Below are 22,496 nucleotides of genomic sequence, written 5' to 3' on the forward strand. Positions count from 1 at the left end.
CCTTCACTTCCATAGTAGGAAAAAAGAATACTATGGAAGTAAATGGGGTCAATGAACAGTTTGGTTACAAACATTTCTTAAAATATTTTCCTGAGTGTTCATCTGAACAACAAAATTTATACAGGTTTGTAACAACATTAGAGTGAGTAAATAATGACATAATTTTCATATTTGGGTGAACTATCATTTTAAAGTATAAAAGTAAAAGTAGCCATGCGAATGATAACCATTTTTTATGCAAAGCTAACGTTACCTGGATCACACAAATGCTAGAGTGCAAGCTGAGGAACCTAAGTGGATATGAAAAAAATCTTTGTAAGATTTAATCGTTCTTTATAAGCCATTGGCTAAATTTTATATGGATGTCTGCAAAATAGGCCTTCTTTTGACATGAACATATGCATGTGGCACATTTAGCTGTTAAAGTTGAGTAAAAATGTAAAACAAAAATAAGTTAAAACATATTTTTTGTCAAGGTTGTTGTTATAGAGAGAGGTGGTGATGGAGCAGTGGACAAGACACTTGCTTTTGATTCCCACTGTTACACATCCACCAAATAAGTTGTTATGTGTCATACTGTACAAAAAAGTTGCATGTTGCACATCTAGCTGTAAAATAAATTAAAATGTTTTTTTTTTGTTCAAATAAGTTGTTATGGGTCCTGCTTTACTATCCGTATAGATCCGCCACCAGTTTGATTTGCGTGTGTGTGTGGGGGGGTCTTATTATATTTTCCTGCTTTTTTGTCCTTAGCCAATCACATGCCTCAGAGTATAGTTTCTAAACACTATAAATGTGGAAATGTATTGCAAAAACATATCACAAAGACTGTAAACTATGTACTACTGAATTGTGGAGTTACACTGTTAAACAGTTTTACCATATTTTTGTGTTTAGTTGGCCGTGCTAAAAAGGTGGCTTGATTATGCACTGGATTTAAGAGCAGAGAGGAAAGCCTATTTCCCAGATTTTGATAACTTACTTTAATTTACTTGGTGTTTTATCATTTAAATTTGGCTGGGTGGTTTGGCTACCTTCTAGTCAAAGGTAATTCATATAACAAGATTGAGTTTTCCAAAATGGAGGTTATAAAACACTTAATATGGCTGCATTGGCAACCTGAAGTCAGTTCGCCTTTCAGGTAAAATAACAAATCGATAAAGATTCTTTGGTGGACTCTTTACAGAGTCTCATGAGGCACTTGCCAACCTGCGTGCATAGCTTAAACAACTTCAGAAAAGGTGTTTATGAACTAAAAAAAAAAGGTTATGGTACAATGGGTTGTTGGTAGAACATATTATCTTTGTAAAGTCAGATATGAATTGTGACCATTTGTGACACCACAGAAAAATTAACCACTCAAATTTCAACTATTAAAAAAATGCAAATCAAATAAGTTATCAAAATCTTGAAAAAAACAGGCAGGATTACCTCAGACATTGGGGCCGTGAACTCTGTCGGCACTGAAACCATGCCCACTTGCAGGAAAGGTTCTGATTTCTCTCAACTTAAGTTTCAAATACCGCTACAACCTAAATGAATGCTCGCAGTTGTGTTAGGGATGGGGTAACATGCTGTGGCTTAACTGCATCCTCAGCCACCGTATTAGGTTTGCCTAAAAATTCTGAACTCAGAAATGGTGAAAAACTGTTTAACAATTTAACTCTGCAATTCAGTATTAAATAGTTTACAGTCTTTGTGGCATGCTTCAACAATAAATTTCATACATTCAGGATGTTTTAGAAACAAATTTCACAATTGACTTTACAGGGACTTTACATTATAGCGATGATGCTGGTAGTGACGATTCTCTCAGACCATTCAGTGATCTACAGTGTTTTCGCGTCACGTTTTGGTATCAGCCCGGGTCGCTTGGAACCCCGACCGAGGTTGTACTAAAAAAAGTATTAGGTACTACGTACTGCACTCAGTGGGAAAGCTCACAAAAGTAAGCTGACCCGACCCAAAACGTGGGGTACTATGCAATGGAAAAGCACCATTAGCTTGCATGATGGAATATGATACATATCGAAAGTTATTTTGGCAAAAAATTACATGTAACCAAATTCAAGTTAATTTAGAAGTGGGTTATCCATAGCCAGACTACAGTTGTGTTTAAAAAAATAGCTGTATACTAATAAAAGTGAAAAAAGTGCAGAAATGTTATAAATAGATTTTATTTACTTCTCAAACGTACTGAAAATATTACACATTCAATTCCAAATCAAAGCATTAACAAAATTTACAAGTCTGTCTTGATCTTTTGAAGGGAAGCAAAGAAAATATTTAGCTGTTAAAAAATGGCAGTGCCAACATTTTTCTTTGTAGACACTTGAATTAAAATGTTGAACTACTTATATTTAGTTGCATAAGCATTATTGTTGATAACTGCTGCAAATCTGTGTCAAATCGAGTCAACCAACTTCTGGTAGAAACAGATATCTCAGTCCAGGATCCACAGTTCCTGTAAATCAGGGGATTGAGCCTGCCACTCCATAACCTCAATTCTTCTATAACCTCAATTCACTATTAGTGAATAATAATATGTATCAATTATGGAGGACCACAAGAGTCATACAAAATGTAATAAAGAACTTCAATATTTAATAACTACCTGGACAATAATAATAGCAATTAATACATTTGTTTAAAAATTCATTAATTAATCTATAAATAGACAAAGTTACAAAAAAATCATTATGTAACATTTTATTAGGCAATAAAAAGTGAGATTAAATAAACAATGTAGACATGAAATATTAATCAATTACTTATAGTTCAAATTAATATAACAATTTACAAAAACAACATAAAACACTCAATAAGTTCATCATTTTAAATTGCATTTACAAATTCTTAATTAAATAATGGAATTTCAAAATGTATTTCAAAAAGCGATTTAAAAGAGAAATAAATAACTGGATTTATAAATTGAACTACAAATACAGGTTTAAATTAGGCATTTAAAAGGGCCTTTCCGTTTAACCTTTCTGTTTTCATTTTCCCGATGGTTCTCCTTATTTTTTTTCGCTTTTCGATTTGTTTTTCGTTTTAGACTCTCTATTTAGCTTTTCCGTGACTCTTTTAGACTTACAAATGACCTCCTTTTAACATCCGATTATGATGAAATCTCAATTCTTATTTTACTAGACCTTAGTGCAGCCTTTGACACAATAGATCACACAATCTTCCTCAATAGTAGGGCTGGGCGATATGGAGTGAAAATTATATCTCGATATATTTTGCTATATCTCGGTGGCCGATATATATCTTGATAGCTTTACGTGGAAAAATCTCTCCACAAAAAGTACTGCAAAACAAATATGTCAAAATCCACAAGGTCTTTTTTTATAGAAGTGCAAAGAAGTAGTTCACGTAGGAACAAAGTGCTTCTGCAACATTTAAAAAAATATAAACAAAAATTACACTTTAACTATAAAATAAGAAAATACATATTGTCTTCTTTTTATTCAAAAATAAAACAACTCAACTATATTAAGTTTTTTGATAGACATTGACAATTCTTAGTATTTTTCTGAAAACCCTCAGGAGATAAGGGTATTTATCCTGGAATAACATAGGTTTTAGGCGTTTTAGGTTATGGGTTAAATATGAGAGGGGTTAAATATGAGAGAAAAACTGTTGTTATTATTACACAGAAAACTACAGAACACGTGCACTTGCACACCGCATCATAGGGAAAGAGAAATCTCTCACATCAAAGCGCTTCACACAACGCGAGAGAGAGAGAGGGGCGCGCTGAGCGCTTGCAACAATGAATTTAAGCCGTTTTAAACAGTAAAATATACATGTTAATGGTAATCATGGAAGATCTATTCGTGCTGGCCAGTGTTGATTCCGTGACGGGCGCCGCCATGTTAAATGAGATATCACGCGAGGGAAGGGGGAACAAAAGCAAGGAGGCGGGGGCGAGCACAGCACACAGAGAAGGCAAAGTGGCGAAATCAGAATTTAATATAAACATTATATCGATATATACGATATGTCAAAATCCATTTCGAGTTTTAAAAATGTATCGATATAGTTTGAATATCGAGATTATCGCCCACCCCTACTCAATAGACTAGAAAACTATGGCATCATATCTAACCAACCGCTATCACTTTGTTTATGTAAATGAGGAAGAGTCATATCACTGGTTAAATACAGAGTACGGCAGGGATCAGTTCTAGGCCCTCTCAGTAGTTGTTATCCGGGGGCATATGTCAAAATATGATTTATTACCCCCTTTGACAGGTGGGCGGAACTATCAATCAAACGGTGTACATGCTGTCTAGTTTTGAGAGTTGTATATTTTATGGCTTTTAGACAGCATCTGTCCGGACTGTGCGTGTTTTACGATGTGTTTTTTCCTGTGTGTGTGTTTTTTGTCACGCCTATGTTGTCATGTTTATTGCTGTCAAAAAGTTTATTGGTTTAGGCTGTCCAGTTTTCTGGACTGTCATGTTTTATGACCGCTTCTCTCCCTCCCTCCCTTCTCAACCAGCCGTTCTCAAGCCCCCAGCCCCCAGCGCGGCTCACAGCGGGTGTACAGTGGTCCTGTCTGTTTCTTTAGACGAAAACCTGTATATTTTAAACTAAATAAAATTTTAACCGCTTCACCAGGTCAGTGAGTCTTTTCATGATCTGCTCTCTATTAGAGCCCGACCGATATGCATTTTTTTGGGCCGATGCCGATACAGATATTAGGGAGTAAAAAAAGACCGATAACGATATATCGGCCGATATTCTTTATGTGTATATTATAGTACAGTACACATATACTACAGTATATTATACTACAGCAGGCTACTGTACATATAATACACTATACACATTAACAGAATATACTATATATAAATACTTTTTTTGCAATGATCACTCACAAATGTGGTGATCAAACATTTAAAATGACGTGACAAAGATATGTAATATAGGCAGGTGTGTTTTACAAGTTAACAATAAACTTTATTATCCAAAATGATTCTAATATCAGTGCACAAAACAGTTAACTTGACTAATTATAAATAACTTTAAAACACAAACAAAACAAAATACATATAACTGAAAATGGAAACTTATAAAGTCATTGTTTATTAGCTTTACAATAAGTTATGTACTTCACAAATTAATTAGAAATTTACCATTAAGACGACAATGCTTGACTTGCTGACAACATAATGATGTAGGCTTATGTTTAATGTACTGCACAACGTTTTTATAACACGAACCCACAGTGTTCTGCCGGGACTTTAAACTTTTATAAAACTAAAGCGTCTGCTCTCCGCCTCTTTTATTTAGCGAGGGTGTAAAGTTGCGCGTGCTTATTTAATCAATTGCTTTGAAATGAGCATGTTCAGTAACAGCACAAGCAGCTGTACTCCCACAGACTGCGCATCAGTTAAAGCGCGTCCTTTCTCCGCCTTGCGTCATTTCTTCCGCTTGCGTTTTAAACAACTCGCAAGTGGACAAAAGAGACGGATTAAAAACACCAAATGTAAACCGGAATGTGTCTTTCTCGCCCACTTATAATCCAATCGACCAAAGCGTGTCTTAATACCAGGTGTAAAATGTTGTGAAGGAACCGCGTGCCTGCCTCCACCTGAACTGAGAGACTGACTGAAGTGAAGGGGGGTTGGCTGGTGTCACTACAGTGAGTGACCTGGGTCACCATTAGCAACCAGTAGGGCGCACTCTGCTGGACAAACAAGTTCTTACATCTTTCAAAAGCATTTTAATGTCTTCTGTAAGGAACGTTCATATCGGCTTCATATCTGCGGCTTATACGCCGATACAGATATATCTGCGACAGGCTCATATCGGTCGATAAAATCGGCAAAACGATAAATCAGTCGGGTTCTACTCTCTATGTTCACACGCATTAAAGCTCGCTCACCGGTGGTGATATGAGCCGGGTGCGTGTTCATATCGGTCTTTTTAAAATAAACGTAATAAATGTAATGCTGTCCACTCTGGCAAAATAAAGGTTTATTCTAGATTTAGGGATTTCTTGAACCAAGTCTCTGATTAAAACATGTGAATGCATGCACCGACGGTGACATAGAACTTATATCTGACGTTAAAGGAATACTTAACCAATTTAGCATTCAGCTTTGTATCAGTAGAAACCTGGCAGTATTTCTGAATGACCGTGTTTCCCTACCTCATGTCCCCGTGAGAGGAGAGATATCTGTATTCTGGTTGTGCAAAAAAGTCCTAAAAAGGAGATTTTGCCCAGAGGCAAATACTACAGCCAGTATTAGTAGCTACTTCCGCATGTTTTCTCCCCGCCCATAGGGGTTGGACTGCGAGTCCATTCGGAAAAGCCTGAATCAAAACGAGAGTCACCCATCTTTAATATTCGCTAAGCTAAGCTAGCCTGGATCTTGCTTTGTGGAGAAAGCCGAGTAAACAAACCACGACGGCAGAGTGTAGTTTTGAAAACGGATGGCAGAAGGGGATTTTGTTGCTCAGGATGACCTGTTGATCGAATCTAATCGTGGTTACCTGTACGAGCCGCAATACAACGAGGGACAGTTACGGATGATTGAGGAACAAGAGGCTGCAACCGCGGCTGCTCTAGCCGAGGTGGGCCTGGTCTGGTGGTTTACGTGCTCTCGCTGTGCGCCTCGCTGTTGCTCGAATCTGATGGTCGTGGTACCTGTACAAGCCGCAATACAACGAGCAACAGTTACGGATGATCGAGGAACAGTTACGGATGATCGAGGAACAAGAGGCTGTAGGGGTGTGCAAAAAAATCGATTCACATTTGAATCGCGATTCAAGCTTTGCCGATTCTGAATCGATTCATAGAATTCCAAAAATCGATTCATACATTTTTTTGTAATGCCGTTTTACTATTGTCCTGAAATTAGTTTATCCAGTATTCCCATGGAGCGGGAAGCTGTGGAGGAGTTGTTTCCCGGTTTTAGCAGATCCAAGGCGAGGTACAGCGCCCACTTCACCCTGCCTTCCGACGTCCACAAGCGAGCAACAAACATGCATTCCACGCGATGCAGCATCACGGACCGTGAACGACATGAAAGCGATCGGGAAGCTGTGGAGGAACCGCTGCCCGGCCTTCGCAGATTCAGCAAGCCAAACATCACCCTGGCCCCAGACGTTCGCAGGCGACCGAGGCGTGTCACAACCGAACACCCCACGCGATGCAGCTCCGGGGACCGCGTTCGGGTAAACGAAGACGCCATCGCCCAGCATGAAAGCGGTAAGACTCCACTTGTTATTGTAACATGTACTACTTGCCACATGTATAGTTTAGCTTCTGCTGTTAGCATAGAGGGGTTTACATGCACTAAGTGTATTGAAGTATTAAGGTTAACTGAGAAGGTTGCTGAACTAGAATCGCGCATCCGAACGCTAGTTGAGGATAGCAAAACCGCTAATGTTACTGTCGCAAATAATCTATCGAGCGAAAAGACTAATGGCTCGGTTCCGACATCAGATGCTAATATAAATATTACAAATACTGTATCGAGCGCGCATAGTGTTCATCAAAATACACATGGCTCGGTTCCGTCATCAGAGTCAAGTCGGCGTTCAAACTGGGTGACTGTTAGGCGGCATAGTCATATAAGGCGTCCTTCTAAGACCCATAACGTAACGACAATTTCTAACAGATTCGATCCCCTAAGGAGTATACCAGCTGAAACACCTTTTAAAAGTGCCCTGGTCATTGGAGATTCTATACTCAGGAACACTAACATTGAGGCACCAAACACCATAGTCGACTGTATACCGGGAGCCAGAACGTCTGACATTAGATCCAAACTTAAAGTGCTGGCTAATGCTAAGCGGAAGTTTTCTAAGATTGTTATTCACGCCGGCACGAATGACACTAGGCTCCGCCAGTCGGAAATCACCAAAGATAATATTAAGGAGATGTGTGAAATTGCAAAAACAATGTCAGACAATGTAATATGCTCTGGTCCCCTCCCCGCCTACCGGGGAGATGAAACACATAGTAGATTAGTGTCTCTCAATGGATGGATGTCAAAGTGGTGCCCTCAGCATAACGTAGGGTTTATAGACAATTGGAAGCATTTCTGGGGAAGACCATTTCTCCTAACCCGAGATGGCCTTCATCCGTCATCGGAAGGAAGTGCTATACTCACTAAAAATCTGATCAATAGTCTTAATTCTGATATAGTCTGACTATCCAGGGTCCAGGTCAGGAAACAGACGGATCGGCTTAACCGTCCATCTGTTAGCTGCCGTGATATGTCAAGACCACTTATATCCCAGCACTTCGAGTCAATCTTACCGAAATATCAGCACATTTCAACTGTATCTGTTCCCCGAACAAATAAATACAGGGCACCGCTTGTTACATCTGGTACAAATCTGATTCAAATAAAATTAGAAAACAATACATTAACAGATGAATCTCGAATGTTAAAATTCGGCCTTCTTAACATTAGATCGCTTACCAATAAAGAACCTATTGTCAATGAAATAATTACAGACCAAAACTTAGATGTACTCTGTTTAACAGAAACCTGGCTTAAAGCAGACGACTACATTAGTTTAAATGAATCCACCCCACAAGACTATTATTATAAACACGAACCTCGATTAAAGGGGAGAGGGGGTGGTGTAGCTACAATATACAACACAATTTTTAAAGTAAACCAAAAATCTGAGCTAAAATTTAAATCATTTGAAGTAATGTTGTTAAATATGGAAATAACTGATCGTAACCACAAACAGCTTTCTTTTGCTTTAGCGACAATCTATAGACCACCGGGCCACCATGCAGATTTCCTTAATGAAATAGCAGATTTCCTATCTGAGCTTGTAGTCACTGTAGATAAAGCTCTTATTGTTGGTGATTTTAATGTCCATGTGGACAACCCAAAAGACGCGTTAGGACGTGCGTTTATAGATGTTCTAAATTCTCTCAATATTAGACAAAACGTGACAGGACCAACGCATACTCGTAATCACACATTAGACTTAATTCTGTCACTCGGACTCAATATTAATGACGTCGAAATATCATCTCAGAGTGATGCAGTTTCTGACCATCACCTTGTGTCATACACTGTACTTCTAGATAGGATCACTCAATCTACAACATGCTACCGACTAGCCAGAACAATTATTTCCACCACTAAAGATAGCTTTATTAGCACTCTTCCAGACCTGTCCCAAATGAAACATGTAGCAGATAACTGTGACGATCTAGATATTGAAATAGAAAACCTAAACAATGTCTGTTCTAACACATTGGATGCCGTTGCTCCCATTCGAAAAAAGAGATTCAAAGAAAAACCGCCAGCTCCATGGTATGACCATCACACAGCAGCCCTTAAAAAGGCAGCTAGAAAAATGGAAAGAAATGATAGAAGCACAAAGTTAGAAGTATGGCGCGCAGCATGGAAACAGAGTGTTAAACTCTACAGACAGGCTATTAAAACCGCCAGATCTACATATCTTAGCAAGCTTATAAATGAGAATCATAATAACCCTCGTTTCCTCTTTAGCACAGTTGCGAAACTGACTAGAAACAAAGAACAAACAGAAACCAATAGTAAACTTCAACACAATAGTAACGACTTCATGAACTTCTTTTCTAACAAAATTTGGGCTATTAGGGAAAACATCGTAGCTACCCAGGCAGCCACCACTCTACCCATTAGTTCACTTAACACTAGACTACCATACGAACATCTTGATTCATTTAAACCTACTACAATAGATGAGCTCTCTAAACTAGTCACATCATCCAAATCATCGTCCTGTATATTAGACCCCGTTCCCACAAAACTACTTAAAGAAGTATTCCCTGTAGTGTCAACCCCGGTTCTAAACATCTTTAACTCATCGCTAGAAATAGGATACGTTCCAACAGCTTTCAAACTAGCAGTTATTAAACCGCTGATTAAAAAACCACAGCTTGACCAAGGAGAACTTAATAACTTTAGACCAATCTCAAATCTCCCTTTTCTTTCGAAAATATTAGAAAAGGTAGTGGCAAGCCAGTTACGCACATTCTTGACAAATAATAGTACATATGAAAAGTTCCAATCAGGATTCAGGCCCCACCATAGCACAGAGACAGCGTTGCTTAGAGTTACAAATGACCTCCTATTAACATCCGATCGTGGTGAAATCTCAATTCTTATATTACTAGACCTTAGTGCAGCATTTGACACAATAGACCACAGAATCCTACTCAATAGACTAGAAAACTATGTTGGTATCAGTGGTCAGGCGCTAGCCTGGTTTAGGTCATATCTAACCAATCGCTATCACTTTGTTTATGTAAATGAGGAAGAGTCATATCACTCCCTGGTTAAATACGGTGTACCGCAGGGATCAGTTTTAGGTCCTATCCTGTTCTCGTTATACATGTTACCCCTAGGAGACATTATCAGGAAACATAACATAAGTTTTCACTGCTATGCGGATGATACCCAGCTTTACATCTCCTCGCATCCCAGCGAAACACACACGTTTTCTAAGCTAAAAGACTGCATTAGCGATGTTAGTGACTGGATGGCACATAACTTTCTTAAGCTCAACTCCAATAAGACAGAGGTACTTATTATTGAACCAAATCGCTACAAACATAATATGTCAGATTACAAATTGCACATAGATGGCTGTACTGTGGTGCCATCTTCCACGGTTAGGAACTTAGGTGTGATGTTCGACAGCAACTTATCCTTTGATAGTCATATCGCCAACGTCTGCCGCACAGCATTCTTCCATCTTAGAAATATCTCAAAAATACGCCATATACTGTCTACATCTGACGCAGAGAAGCTTATTCATGCTTTTATGACCTCTAGAATAGACTATTGTAACTCGCTACTCGGGGGATGCCATTCAAATCAGATCAACAAGCTTCAGCTAGTTCAAAACGCTTCTGCAAGGGTACTTACTCGATCTAAGAAGTATGACCACATAAGCCCAATTCTGGCATCTTTACACTGGCTACCAGTTAAATATCGCATCCAATTCAAAATATCACTAATCACCTACAAAGCTTTAAATGGCTTAGCACCCTCATATCTTAGAGAATTACTATCAGAATACAATCCATCACGCACACTACGGTCGCAAAATTCTGGCCTATTGATTATCCCTAGACTATCAAAAGTGTCTAAAAGTGGAAGATCCTTTTCCTACTTAGCCCCTAAGCTCTGGAATGATTTACCAACCGATGTCCGAGAATCAGACACAGTCGATCATTTTAAATCTAGACTTAAAACTTTTCTCTTCAACAAAGCATTCGCATAATTTGTCTAGTAAAGGTTCTTAACTCGCAATAGTTTTTTTTCACGGAACAAAGCACTCACGGTCATAACACAGACCAACCAAATAAATAAATAAAAACCTTTTCTGCATGAACACTTAAAATGAATTGCATTAAATAGTTTGCCACCGTTTGCCACTGAACCTGCATTAACGACGACAGTGGGGCTTCCGGCCTTAGTCAAACGGTTTGGCACGTATGGTCGGGTTGCGATTTTGGTGCTTTCGTGTGTCTTGTGAATAGTATGCCATACAGACCCGTTTGCCACTGAACCTGCATTAACGACGACAGTGGGGCCTCCAGCCTTAGTCAAACGGGTTGGTATGTATGGTCGGGTTGCGTTTTCGCGCTTTCGTGTGTCTTGTGAATAGTATGCCATACATACCCGTTTGCCACTGAACCTGCATTAACGACGACAGTGGGGCCTCCAGCCTTAGTCAAACGGGTTGGCACGTATGGTCGGGTTGCGATTTTGGCGCTATCGTAAGTCTTATGAATAGTATGCCATACAGACCCGTTTGCCACTGAACCTGCATTAACGACGACAGTGGGGCCTCCAGCCTTAGTCAAACGGGTTTGCACGTATGGTCGGGTTGCGTTTTTCGCGCTTTCGTGTGTCTTGTGAATAGTATGCCATACAGACCCGTTTGCCACTGAACCTGCATTAACGACGACAGTGGGGCCTCTCAGCCTTAGTCAAACGGGTTGGCACGTATGGTCGGGTTGCGATTTTGGCGCTATCGTAAGTCTTATAGTATGCCATACAGACCCGTTTGCCACTGAACCTGCATTAACGACGACAGTGGGGCTTCCGGCCTTAGTCAAACGGTTTGGCACGTATGGTCGGGTTGCGATTTTGGTGCTTTCGTGTGTCTTGTGAATAGTATGCCATACAGACCCGTTTGCCACTGAACCTGCATTAACGACGACAGTGGGGCCTCCAGCCTTAGTCAAACGGGTTGGTATGTATGGTCGGGTTGCGTTTTCGCGCTTTCGTGTGTCTTGTGAATAGTATGCCATACATACCCGTTTGCCACTGAACCTGCATTAACGACGACAGTGGGGCCTCCAGCCTTAGTCAAACGGGTTGGCACGTATGGTCGGGTTGCGATTTTGGCGCTATCGTAAGTCTTATGAATAGTATGCCATACAGACCCGTTTGCCACTGAACCTGCATTAACGACGACAGTGGGGCCTCCAGCCTTAGTCAAACGGGTTTGCACGTATGGTCGGGTTGCGTTTTTCGCGCTTTCGTGTGTCTTGTGAATAGTATGCCATACAGACCCGTTTGCCACTGAACCTGCATTAACGACGACAGTGGGGCCTCTCAGCCTTAGTCAAACGGGTTGGCACGTATGGTCGGGTTGCGATTTTGGCGCTATCGTAAGTCTTATAGTATGCCATACAGACCCGTTTGCCACTGAACCTGCATTAACGACGACAGTGGGGCTTCCGGCCTTAGTCAAACGGGTTAACACGTATGGTCGGGTTGCGATGTTTTTGGCGTTTTCTCCTGGTCCTGTAAATGGTATACAATATAGATCCGTTTGCCACTGAACCTGCATTAACGACGACTGTGGGGCTTTAGGCCTTAGTCAAACGGGTCGTCAGGTTTCATTTTCTCTTAAAGATCGGAAGGCGACCCTTATTCAATTCAATTCAATTTTATTTATATAGCGCTTTTCACAATTGTTAATTGTTGCAAAGCAGCTTTACATGAGTAGATGTAGAGGAGAACATTGAAAATCAATACATAGTATAAGAAGTAGAATATAGCGGCTAAGGATAAAAAACCGTGTAAGCGAGCATATTAATAATGTAACGTATACAGTAAAGTGCTAAGTTAAGCCAAAGTTGGCTGACTCTCCCTGGGACTAAAAAACCCCCTAGGAGAAAACCCAATGGGAAAAAATCCTAGAAGGACAAAAAACCCTAGGGAGAGATTAATATTTATATTTATAATATATAGACACGGTAGGGATAGGAAGCGTGTAAGCGGATTAAACTGGTTCAGCCGGTGGCCGTTGGTCGCGCATCGGTTGGGCGTCACGTTGAAGGACAGCCAGTTGATTAGTGGTGCGATGACCTTCACAGCAACAGGAACTGGGTCTGTTTGTCTCATTGTCCTCAGAGTCGAGGACGAGACAGGGAGACAAAAACAGAATTCTATTAGCGTAGGGGCCGTTCGCATGTAATGCAAGTGTCATACATTATAGTGGTTTAATTCAGCTCGGTTCCAGACAGGCTAACTATTGCGGCAAGAGTAAATTACCCGTATGAGGTATGTGAGTGCTTTGTTCTGGACAAAATAACTACTGCGGGAAAAGTACATTTACTGGACATTCTATGTGAATGCTTTGTTAAAGAAGAATGTCTTAAGTTTAGATTTAAATTGTTCGACTGTGTCTGATACTCGAACATTATTTGGTAAATCATTCCAGAGCTTAGGGGCTAAGTAGGAAAAGGATCTACCACCTTTAGACACTTTTGATATTCTAGGGATAATTAAGTAACCCGAATTTTGTGATCGCAGTTTACGTGGTGGATTGTATTCTGGTAGTAGTTCTTTTATATACGAGGGCGCTAGGCCATTTAAGGCTTTGTAGGTGATTAGTAATATTTTAAATTGTATGCGATATTTAACTGGTAGCCAGTGTAAAGATGCCAGAATTGGACTAATGTGGTCATACTTTTTAGATCGAGTAAGCACTCTTGCGGCGGCGTTTTGAACCAGCTGTAGCTTGTTTACCTGATTTGCATGGCATCCCCCGAGTAACGAGTTACAATAGTCTAATCTAGAGGTCATAAAAGCATGGATAAGCTTTTCTGCATCTGATGCAGACAGCATATGGCGTATTTTTGAGATATTTCTAAGATGGAAAAATGCTGTGCGGCAGACGTTGGAGATATGACTATCGAAAGATAGATTGCTGTCAAACATTACGCCTAAATTCTTAACCGTGGAAGATGGCACCACCGTGCAGCCATCTATGGGCAGCTTGTAATCTGACATATTATGTTTGGAGCGATTTGGTTCAATAATAAGTATCTCTGTCTTATTGGAGTTTAGCATAAGAAAGTTATGTGCCATCCAGTCCCTAATATCACTAATGCAGTCTGTTAGCTTAGCAAACTGGTGGGTTTCGCTAGGATGTGACGAGATGTAAAGCTGGGTATCATCCGCATAGCAGTGAAAACTTATGTTATGTTTCCTGATAATGTCTCCTAGAGGTAACATATATAACGAGAATAGGATAGGGCCTAGAACTGATCCCTGAGGTACGCCGTATTTAACGGGGGAGTGATGTGACTCTTCCTCATTTACATAAACAAAGTGATATCGATTGGTTAGATACGATCTGAACCAGGCTAACGCCTGACCACTGATGCCAACATAGTTTTCTAGTCTATTGAGTAGGATTCTGTGATCTATTGTGTCAAAGGCTGCACTAAGGTCTAGTAATATAAGGATTGAGATTTCACCACGATCGGATGTTAATAGGAGGTCATTTGTAACTCTAAGCAGCGCTGTCTCTGTGCTATGGTGGGGCCTGAATCCTGATTGGAACTTTTCATATGTATTATTATTCGCTATGAATGTGCGTAGCTGGCTTGCCACTATTTTTTCTAATATTTTAGAAAGAAAAGGTAGATTTGAGATTGGTCTAAAGTTATTAAGATCTCCCTGGTCAAGGTTTGGTTTTTTAATGAGCGGTCTAATAACTGCTAGTTTGAAAGCTGTTGGAACGTATCCTAATTCTAGCGATGAGTTAAAGATATTTAGTACCGAGTCGGACACTACATGAAATACCTCTTTTAGTAATTTTGTGGGAATGGGGTCTAATATACAGGACGATGATTTAGATGACGTTACTAATTTAGAGAGCTCTTCTATTGTAGTAGGTTTAAATGACTCAAGATGTTCGTATGATAATCTAGTGGTAAATGTACTATTGGGTTGAGTGGTGGCTGCTTGCGTAGTTTCTATGTTTTCCCTAATAGAAATAATTTTGTTAGTAAAGAAGTTCATGAAGTCGTTACTATTGTGTTGGAATTTACTATTGGTTTCTGTTTGTTCTTTGTTTCTAGTCAGTTTCGCAACTGTGCTAAAGAGGAAACGAGGGTTGTTATGATTTTCTTTAATAAGCGTACTGAGATAGGTAGATCTGGCGGTTTTAATAGCCTGTCTGTAGTGTTGAACACTCTCTTTCCATGCTGAACGCCATACTTCTAACTTTGTGTTTCGGTAGTTTCTTTCCATTTTTCTAGCTACTTTTTTAAGGGCTGCAGTATGATGGTCATACCATGGAGCTGGCGTTTTTCCTTTGATTCTCTTTTTTCGTATGGGAGCAACGGCATCCATCGTGCTAGAGCAAACGTTGTTCAGGTTTTCTATTATAATATCCAGATCTTCACGGTTATCTGCTACATGTTTCATTTGAGACAGGTCTGGAAGAGTGCTAATAAAGCTATCTTTAGTGGTGGAAATTATTGTTCTGGCTAATCTGTAGCATGTTGTAGACTGAGCGGTCCTATCTAGAAGTATTGTGTATGACACAAGGCAATGGTCTGAAACGGCATCGCTCTGGGGTGATATTTCGATGTCATTAATATTGAGTCCGAGTGACAGAATTAAGTCTAATGTGTGCTTACGAGTATGCGTGGGTCCAGACACGTTTTGTTTAATACCGAGAGAATTTAGAACATCCATAAACGCACGTCCTAATGCATCTTTTGAGTTATCCACATGGATGTTAAAATCACCAACGATAAGAGCTTTGTCTACAGTGACTGTAAGCTCAGATAGGAAGTCTGCTATTTCTTTAAGAAAATCTGTGTGGTGGCCCGGAGGCCTATATATGGTAGCTAAAATGAACGAAAGCTGTTTGTTGTTACGATCAGTTATTTCCATGTTTAACAGTATTATTTCAAACGAATTAAATTTTAGTTCTGATTTATGGTTTACTTTGAACATTTTGTTGTATATTGTAGCTACACCACCCCCTCTCCCTTTTAGGCGAGGAACGTGTTTATAATAATAGTCTTGTGGGGTGGATTCGTTTAAACTGATGTAATCGTCTGCTTTAAGCCAGGTCTCTGTTAAACAGAGTGCATCTAAGTTTTGGTCAGTAATTATTTCATTGATAATAGGTTCTTTATTGGTAAGCGATCTAATGTTAAGAAGGCCGAATTTTAACATTTGAGTTTCATCTTTTAGTGTATTGTGTTCTAATTTTATGTTAATAAGATTTGTACGAGACGAGGTAGACGGTGCTCTGTATTTATTTGTTCGAGGAACAGACACAGTCGAGATGTGTTGGTACTCTGGTAAAAAAGGCTCTATGTGCTGGGATATATGTGATCTTGACATGTCAAGGCAGCTAACAGACTGATGGGTAGGCCGATCTGTCTGTTTCCTGACCTGGGCCCTGGATAGTCAGACTATATCAAAAGTAAGACTATTGGTCAGATTTCTAGAGAGTATAGCACTACCTTCCGGAGACGGATGGAGGCCATCTCTCTTTAGCAGGTCAGGTCTTCCCCGGAAATGCTTCCAATTGTCTATAAACCCTACGTTATGCTGAGGGCACCACTTTGACATCCAGCCATGAAGAGACACTAATCTACTGTAAGTTTCGTCCCCCCGGTAGGCGGGGAGGGGACCAGAGCAAATTACATTGTCTGACATTGTTTTTGCAATTTCACACACCTCTTTAATAGTATCTTTGGTGATCTCCGACTGGCGGAGTCTGGTGTCATTCGTGCCGGCGTGAATAACAATCTTAGAAAACTTACGTTTAGCATTAGCCAGCACTTTTAATTTGGATCTAATGTCAGACGCTCTGGCTCCCGGTATACAATCGACTATGGTGGCTGGTGCCTCAATGTCAACGTTCCTGAGTATAGAATCTCCAATAACCAGGGCACTTTTAACAGACGTCTCAGCCGGTGTATTGCTGAGTGGAGAAAATCTGTTTGATATTAAAACAGGAGCGTGATTTGGGTGCCGAATGTGACTATGCCGCCTGACAGTCACCCAGTTAGTCAGCCGCCTTGACTCTGAAGTCGGAACCGAGCCATGTGTATTATTTACCATATATACCCTCGCATTGGGCCCCCAATTTGCTAAATCCTCAACTGTGGATAACATAATTATGCCGCAATATTTAGTCTGTCTGGAACTAAGCTGAGTTAAACCACATCACTGTGTGACACTTCAATACATATGAACGGCCGCGACGCTAATACGATTTTGTTTTTCTCTCCCTGTCTCGTCCCCGACCCGAGGACGAGACAAACAGACCCAGTCCCGGTAGATGTGAAAGTAGGCACACCTCTGATCTACTGGCTGTCCTTCAACGTTATGCCCAGCTGATACCTGACAAACGATCACCGGCAGAACCGCTTAATCTCCGCTAAATCTCCATTTCCGTTCTCCCAAGGGTTTTTCCCTCCTAGGACTTATTTTTCCTCGGATAAAAGCACGGGGTTTTTTTTCTCCTAGGGGGTTTTTCACCCCGGGGAGGCAGCCTTTTTGGGCTTTACCTAGCTTCCTCTTCTATACGTTGCTTTAGTAATACGTGCAATTATAATATTGAGTCATAGCCGCAGCAAATTTAACTGCTCATGCTATCATGTATTTTGTTGTGCTATCTGTCGTTTTCTGTGCTTTTCACTGCTTCTATTTATGTAAAGCTGCTTTGAAACAATTGACTTTTGTGAAAAGCGCTATATAAATAAAATTGAATTGAATTGAATTGAATAGATGACGCTGTGTCGTATTCACTCTGACGCCTGCACACTTGTGACTCTTGTCACAGTGTTTCCCAGACATTAACTTTACTTGGGTGCAGTGCCTAGTTATATTAACAAGTGCCCAAGTATTTCTGGCGTCAAATGTTGTCTTTTTTGTTTTTCTGTGATGATGACACTCTTTAATAATGACATTTTGTGTGCGACATGATGAGCTCGGTGTCCGTTCACGTGCTCTCTGTTTCGCAATGAATTAGGATGCGACGCGAACAAGCTCGTGTCACATTGTATCCTTCATGTTTCTGAACTTGAGCAGAGTTTTACCATTAGAGAACTTCACGGAGCACCCGCGGACCGTATGGTTCCGGGTTTGTATTTGAAATGGTCAGTCAGGTCCGGGTCAGTCAAAGTTAAATTACTTCGGGTCCCGAGTCTGATTAGTGAGTAAAACCCGAGTCGATCGCAGAATGACTGTGAGCGCTACCGTGCTAAAGCTCGCGTGCAGTTTCAGCGTGCCGACGGTTTCTATGGCGATAAAAACGTGCTCTTTTCTAACATTATTAATAAACCATATCTTTCCCAAAATCTATTGCACTGAACGAGCAAAGCTCAAGCTGACTCAAGATTTACAAAACGCAAAGCTGTAATGTAAAGTCCCCTGTCACTGGGACAGCAAGTAGACTTTTGAATCTGAAATAATAAGTGGATTTAGCTTTTTTTAATTGGCAAGAGAGAAATAGAAAGAGAGACACTTTTCCTGCTTCTGCTCTATCTAATAGACATAATAACCATTATAACACCAGTCACATTTATAATCTATAGACCTGCACTGTCTATCATTCATATACTATATTATTGTATTTAATAGAGTTTGATAAAAGGGGTCATCTAATTACTTCATATCAGTTTTTATTTTTGCATAAAGACATAAAGTAATATCAAACTACATTTAATTTGTTGTGTTTCTTTTTTTTTATTGTATATCTCCTACAATCAGTCACATAGGAAGAAGTAAACTACATTTACATACTGTGAATCGTTTTTTAAAATCAAGAATCGTTTTTGAATCGAAAATCGATTTTGAATTGAATCTTGAGCCTAAAAATCAGAATCTGATCGAATCGTGAAATTTTCTGAATCGTGCACCCCTAAGAGGCTGCCACCGCGGCTGCTGTAGCCGAGGTGGGGCCGGTCTGGTGGTGTAGGTGCTCTCGCTGTGCGCCTATGGACACCGAAAGAGAATCATATAGCTGTCGCGAATTTCAGCGATAGCATTTTCTTCTTGAAGCCCGCAAGGAGAAACAGAGGCATGGGTATGAAGTAGGGCTGTCAAAATGGCTGAACAAGTACATTCGAAATTCGTCCTTGAAAAATAATAGAATTCGAATTATATTCGAATTATAAAGACCTACTTTATCTTGGAGAAAATACTCCTAAAAGCCCACAAGAGGGCGCAGCACAAAGCCCCAATAATATAAACAAATCATGCACAGCATATTTTTTGTTCAAACGAATGTTATAAACACTAATAAATTAAACATAATTTCTTAAATTCATATGCAAAGGAACAAAAGTGCACATAGATATCTGGAAGTGCAAAGTGCCTCAACAGCCAGCGTAGGCTATTAACACAAACATAGTCAAGAAACTATCCATGTATACATTTACAAAATTATTTTATGTACCATACATTAATTAAATTTACAAAAAAATTTACAGAGCCTCAAGGCTCGTTCACACTACATGACTTGCTCTCTGTGAAATCAGGAGTGTTCACGTTGTTGAGCAGTCCACACCACACTGCAAAGCCGCAAAAGGAAAAAAATTAAAGAGATGTGGATGTGGAGAGGTGGATCAGCACCACACGCGGACAGCAGGGATTAAAGAGTGGGAGGTGAGTACAGCGTGTTTATATAGGAAATATAGCTGCATGCTTTTGTTTGCCTATGATCACATTTAAAATATCAAAATGTTGTCTACTGTGCTTAAAAGCTGTGTTTCTTGATTTAATTATCGTTCAAATAGAATAGGACAGGCTTCGCAAAACATGACTTGGAGAGCGTTTGTCTTTGACCTTGCAATTCTATGCAACAGGTTTGTGTGATTTCATTTCAAACGAATATGAACTGAATGTTGTCAACGTTTTTTTCTGTCTGGGTATGTTTTTGAACTTTTTGGTGTCATGCAGGTGACACAAGTCCCTCAGGTTCAAGTCCAGGATGGGTGACAAGCACCATCCCACAAATAGTTTTGGATACCTGTTCTGCTCTGTACCAGGTCATAAAGGACGATTTCTTGAAGGTAGGGTTATTACAAAATATAAATGTATATATATCTACTACTTCATTTAAAAAAAAGAACACCCATAACATTAATATACATTGTATACATTAATTTCATAATTTTATCTGAGCTTACACTATGTGTATATTAAAGTATTTTGTGTATAAACATGAATAATGTTAACACAGCAATAAATATAAAATTACTTCCAAATCTTATATTGTAATATTTGTTATTCTACATGTTGTTTAGTCCCTAGTTTATCTTTATACTTATTTGTATGGATTTAGTAAGAAGGGGTCTCATTTATAAAGCATGTGTACGCACAAAACAGGTCTGGAAACATGCGTACGCCAGTTACCACGCAAAGGTTGTGATCTTTAAAAAAAACTTAATGGGAGAATGGGCCTGCGTGGTGGGATCAGAAGATAATTCATGTACGCACACTTGCAGAAAGGGAACATTGCTTTGTCTGTCTTAATATTTTTGGGCGTATGCCATTTTTGGCTTTTGTGCATACGTAGAGTTTTAGTAAGGATCCTACGCACAGACAGTTTTATAAATTAGACCCAAGGTGTTTGACTCACAAAAGCATGGCTATCCAATTTTGTTCTACATATAACTATGCAAATAAATCCATTTTAAACGGTAGTCTTGAATATATAATAATTTAATCACTGACATTTGGTGTGTCCTATTGTTTAAGACACCATCAACGGAAGGAGAGTGGCATACAATAGGCATGGACTTTGAAATGAAGTGGCAGTTTCCACATTGCTTTGGGGTACTTGCTACCCCTCCAGCTGTAGCAGACTGCTGACCACAACATGGTTGATGGGCAGTGGAAGAATCATGGGATGCATGCTTTTCAACCGATGAACACCACCTCACATCGCAATTGTATGGCAACAGCAAAAGTGCAACGCAATCTGATGTGGGACTACTTTGTCTGTGGTTCACTTTTTCAATGTTTTAAGTATTCTGTTTATTGTTGTATTATTATTCAATTAATTTTAATTGCATACGAATCAAAAGGTGCAGGAATGTAACAAATAAAGGCAATCTGCATGTTGCAATTAAGTGCCTTATACTAACTTTATTTCTTGATCCACACTCATTATTCACAGAACATTAGCTATGTTTCTATACTATAATGCTAAACATCAACATATCTGATCATGATAAAATTTATGGTGATTGTGATGATAAGCTCTGGGCATTTTTACTCAATGTGGATTAATCTAACAGCCAATCACACACAACTATATTACGATATTTACTGTATATATCACCCAGCCCTTAAAAGGGCTCTACATAGGGAGTTTTGTAATGTTTAATTGTGTAAATGTGGTGCACTGCACGTGTTCTAACAATGTATATTTGTGGATTGTCTGTCCACATAATATACATTCAAATGTACTACATTGTTTTCAAATTGCACAAACAACAATGCAAGGCTATAAAGCACTATTCATATTGGCTGTTTTTGTAAAATATGACAATGTGTTTTATACTTTGTTGCATTAAATATATTACTTTTCGATAGACCATTTATTTCATGAAACAGCACTGGGAAATTCAATCTAAACCCTTTAACAAGTTTAATCACCTTATTGATAAATGTAATACATAGTAAAGTCAATAGTTTGTAAACAAAAACACAGCGGGACTGCACATGTCATGCATGATAAATGCATAGGGTAGGTTGGTCAGGTGAAAACATTGATCCGCTTCTGTCAGTCTCCTGGGCATTGTATATCATCACCATTATGCTTCTTTTGAGATGTGATAAGAGAACTGGGTCTTCAGTATCCCTCAATTCCAAAGCCATGGTTCCCAAATGAAGTAAATGTATCCCTAGTTGTTTGTGAGTCCACTTGTGCAACAGTAAAGTCTAAAATCAATAAAGAAAATAATTGTTTTCAGTTAATATTTACCTCCACACTTTCATTTATTTTATTTGTCAATTCAATCTAAATATGAGAATTTATTCCTTGGTTTACAAGCTCTTTCGACTGGTACAAAAGGCAGATTGTAATGTAACTGAATATCCGCTAATACACAATATATAACAATAAACAGAATTACAGTAAAAAGAATTATACTCTTTGTAATGTTTTACAGACATATCCCAAAAATAGGATTACGCTAGCTTCTATAATATGCATGTATATGGAAA

At 39.3% G+C, this 22,496-nt stretch overlaps 2 protein-coding genes across 5 annotated transcripts; one reads left to right on the forward strand and one right to left on the reverse strand.

Moving 5' to 3' along the window:
* Window positions 1-7: 7 nt before the first annotated feature.
* On the forward strand, window positions 8-21,862 carry LOC141279907 (uncharacterized). 4 transcript variants are annotated; one of them, XM_073811465.1, is made up of 5 exons: window positions 8-7,225; window positions 19,802-19,928; window positions 20,060-20,128; window positions 20,223-20,335; window positions 21,024-21,862. In XM_073811465.1, the coding sequence occupies exons 1-2, from the start codon at window positions 6,847-6,849 to the stop codon at window positions 19,861-19,863; spliced, it is 441 nt and encodes a 146-aa protein (XP_073667566.1). In that variant the 5' UTR covers window positions 8-6,846; the 3' UTR covers window positions 19,864-19,928; window positions 20,060-20,128; window positions 20,223-20,335; window positions 21,024-21,862. The 4 variants fall into 4 exon arrangements, 3 of the variants coding, with proteins under 3 accessions (XP_073667566.1, XP_073667565.1, XP_073667567.1); XM_073811464.1 differs by having other exon boundaries at window positions 19,802-20,128; XM_073811466.1 differs by lacking the exon at window positions 20,060-20,128.
* On the reverse strand, window positions 16,719-17,513 carry LOC141279910 (uncharacterized). The gene has a single exon (XM_073811472.1). The coding sequence runs from the start codon at window positions 17,430-17,432 to the stop codon at window positions 16,719-16,721; it is 714 nt and encodes a 237-aa protein (XP_073667573.1). The 5' UTR covers window positions 17,433-17,513.
* Window positions 21,863-22,496: the final 634 nt, after the last annotated feature.

The sequence above is a fragment of the Paramisgurnus dabryanus genome, chromosome 12 (assembly GCF_030506205.2).
Source record: "Paramisgurnus dabryanus chromosome 12, PD_genome_1.1, whole genome shotgun sequence".
NCBI lineage: Eukaryota > Metazoa > Chordata > Actinopteri > Cypriniformes > Cobitidae > Paramisgurnus > Paramisgurnus dabryanus.

Coding starts and splice junctions, on each gene's coding strand:
- LOC141279907 (XM_073811464.1), top strand. CDS start 6,847: ATGCCGTTTTACTATTGTCCTGAAATTAGTTTATCCAGTATTCCCATG. Junction 7,226..19,801: donor CATCGCCCAGCATGAAAGCG/GTAAGACTCCAC, acceptor CTGTGAAATCAG/GAGTGTTCACGTTGTTGAGC.
- LOC141279910 (XM_073811472.1), bottom strand. CDS start 17,432: ATGTTATCCACAGTTGAGGATTTAGCAAATTGGGGGCCCAATGCGAGG.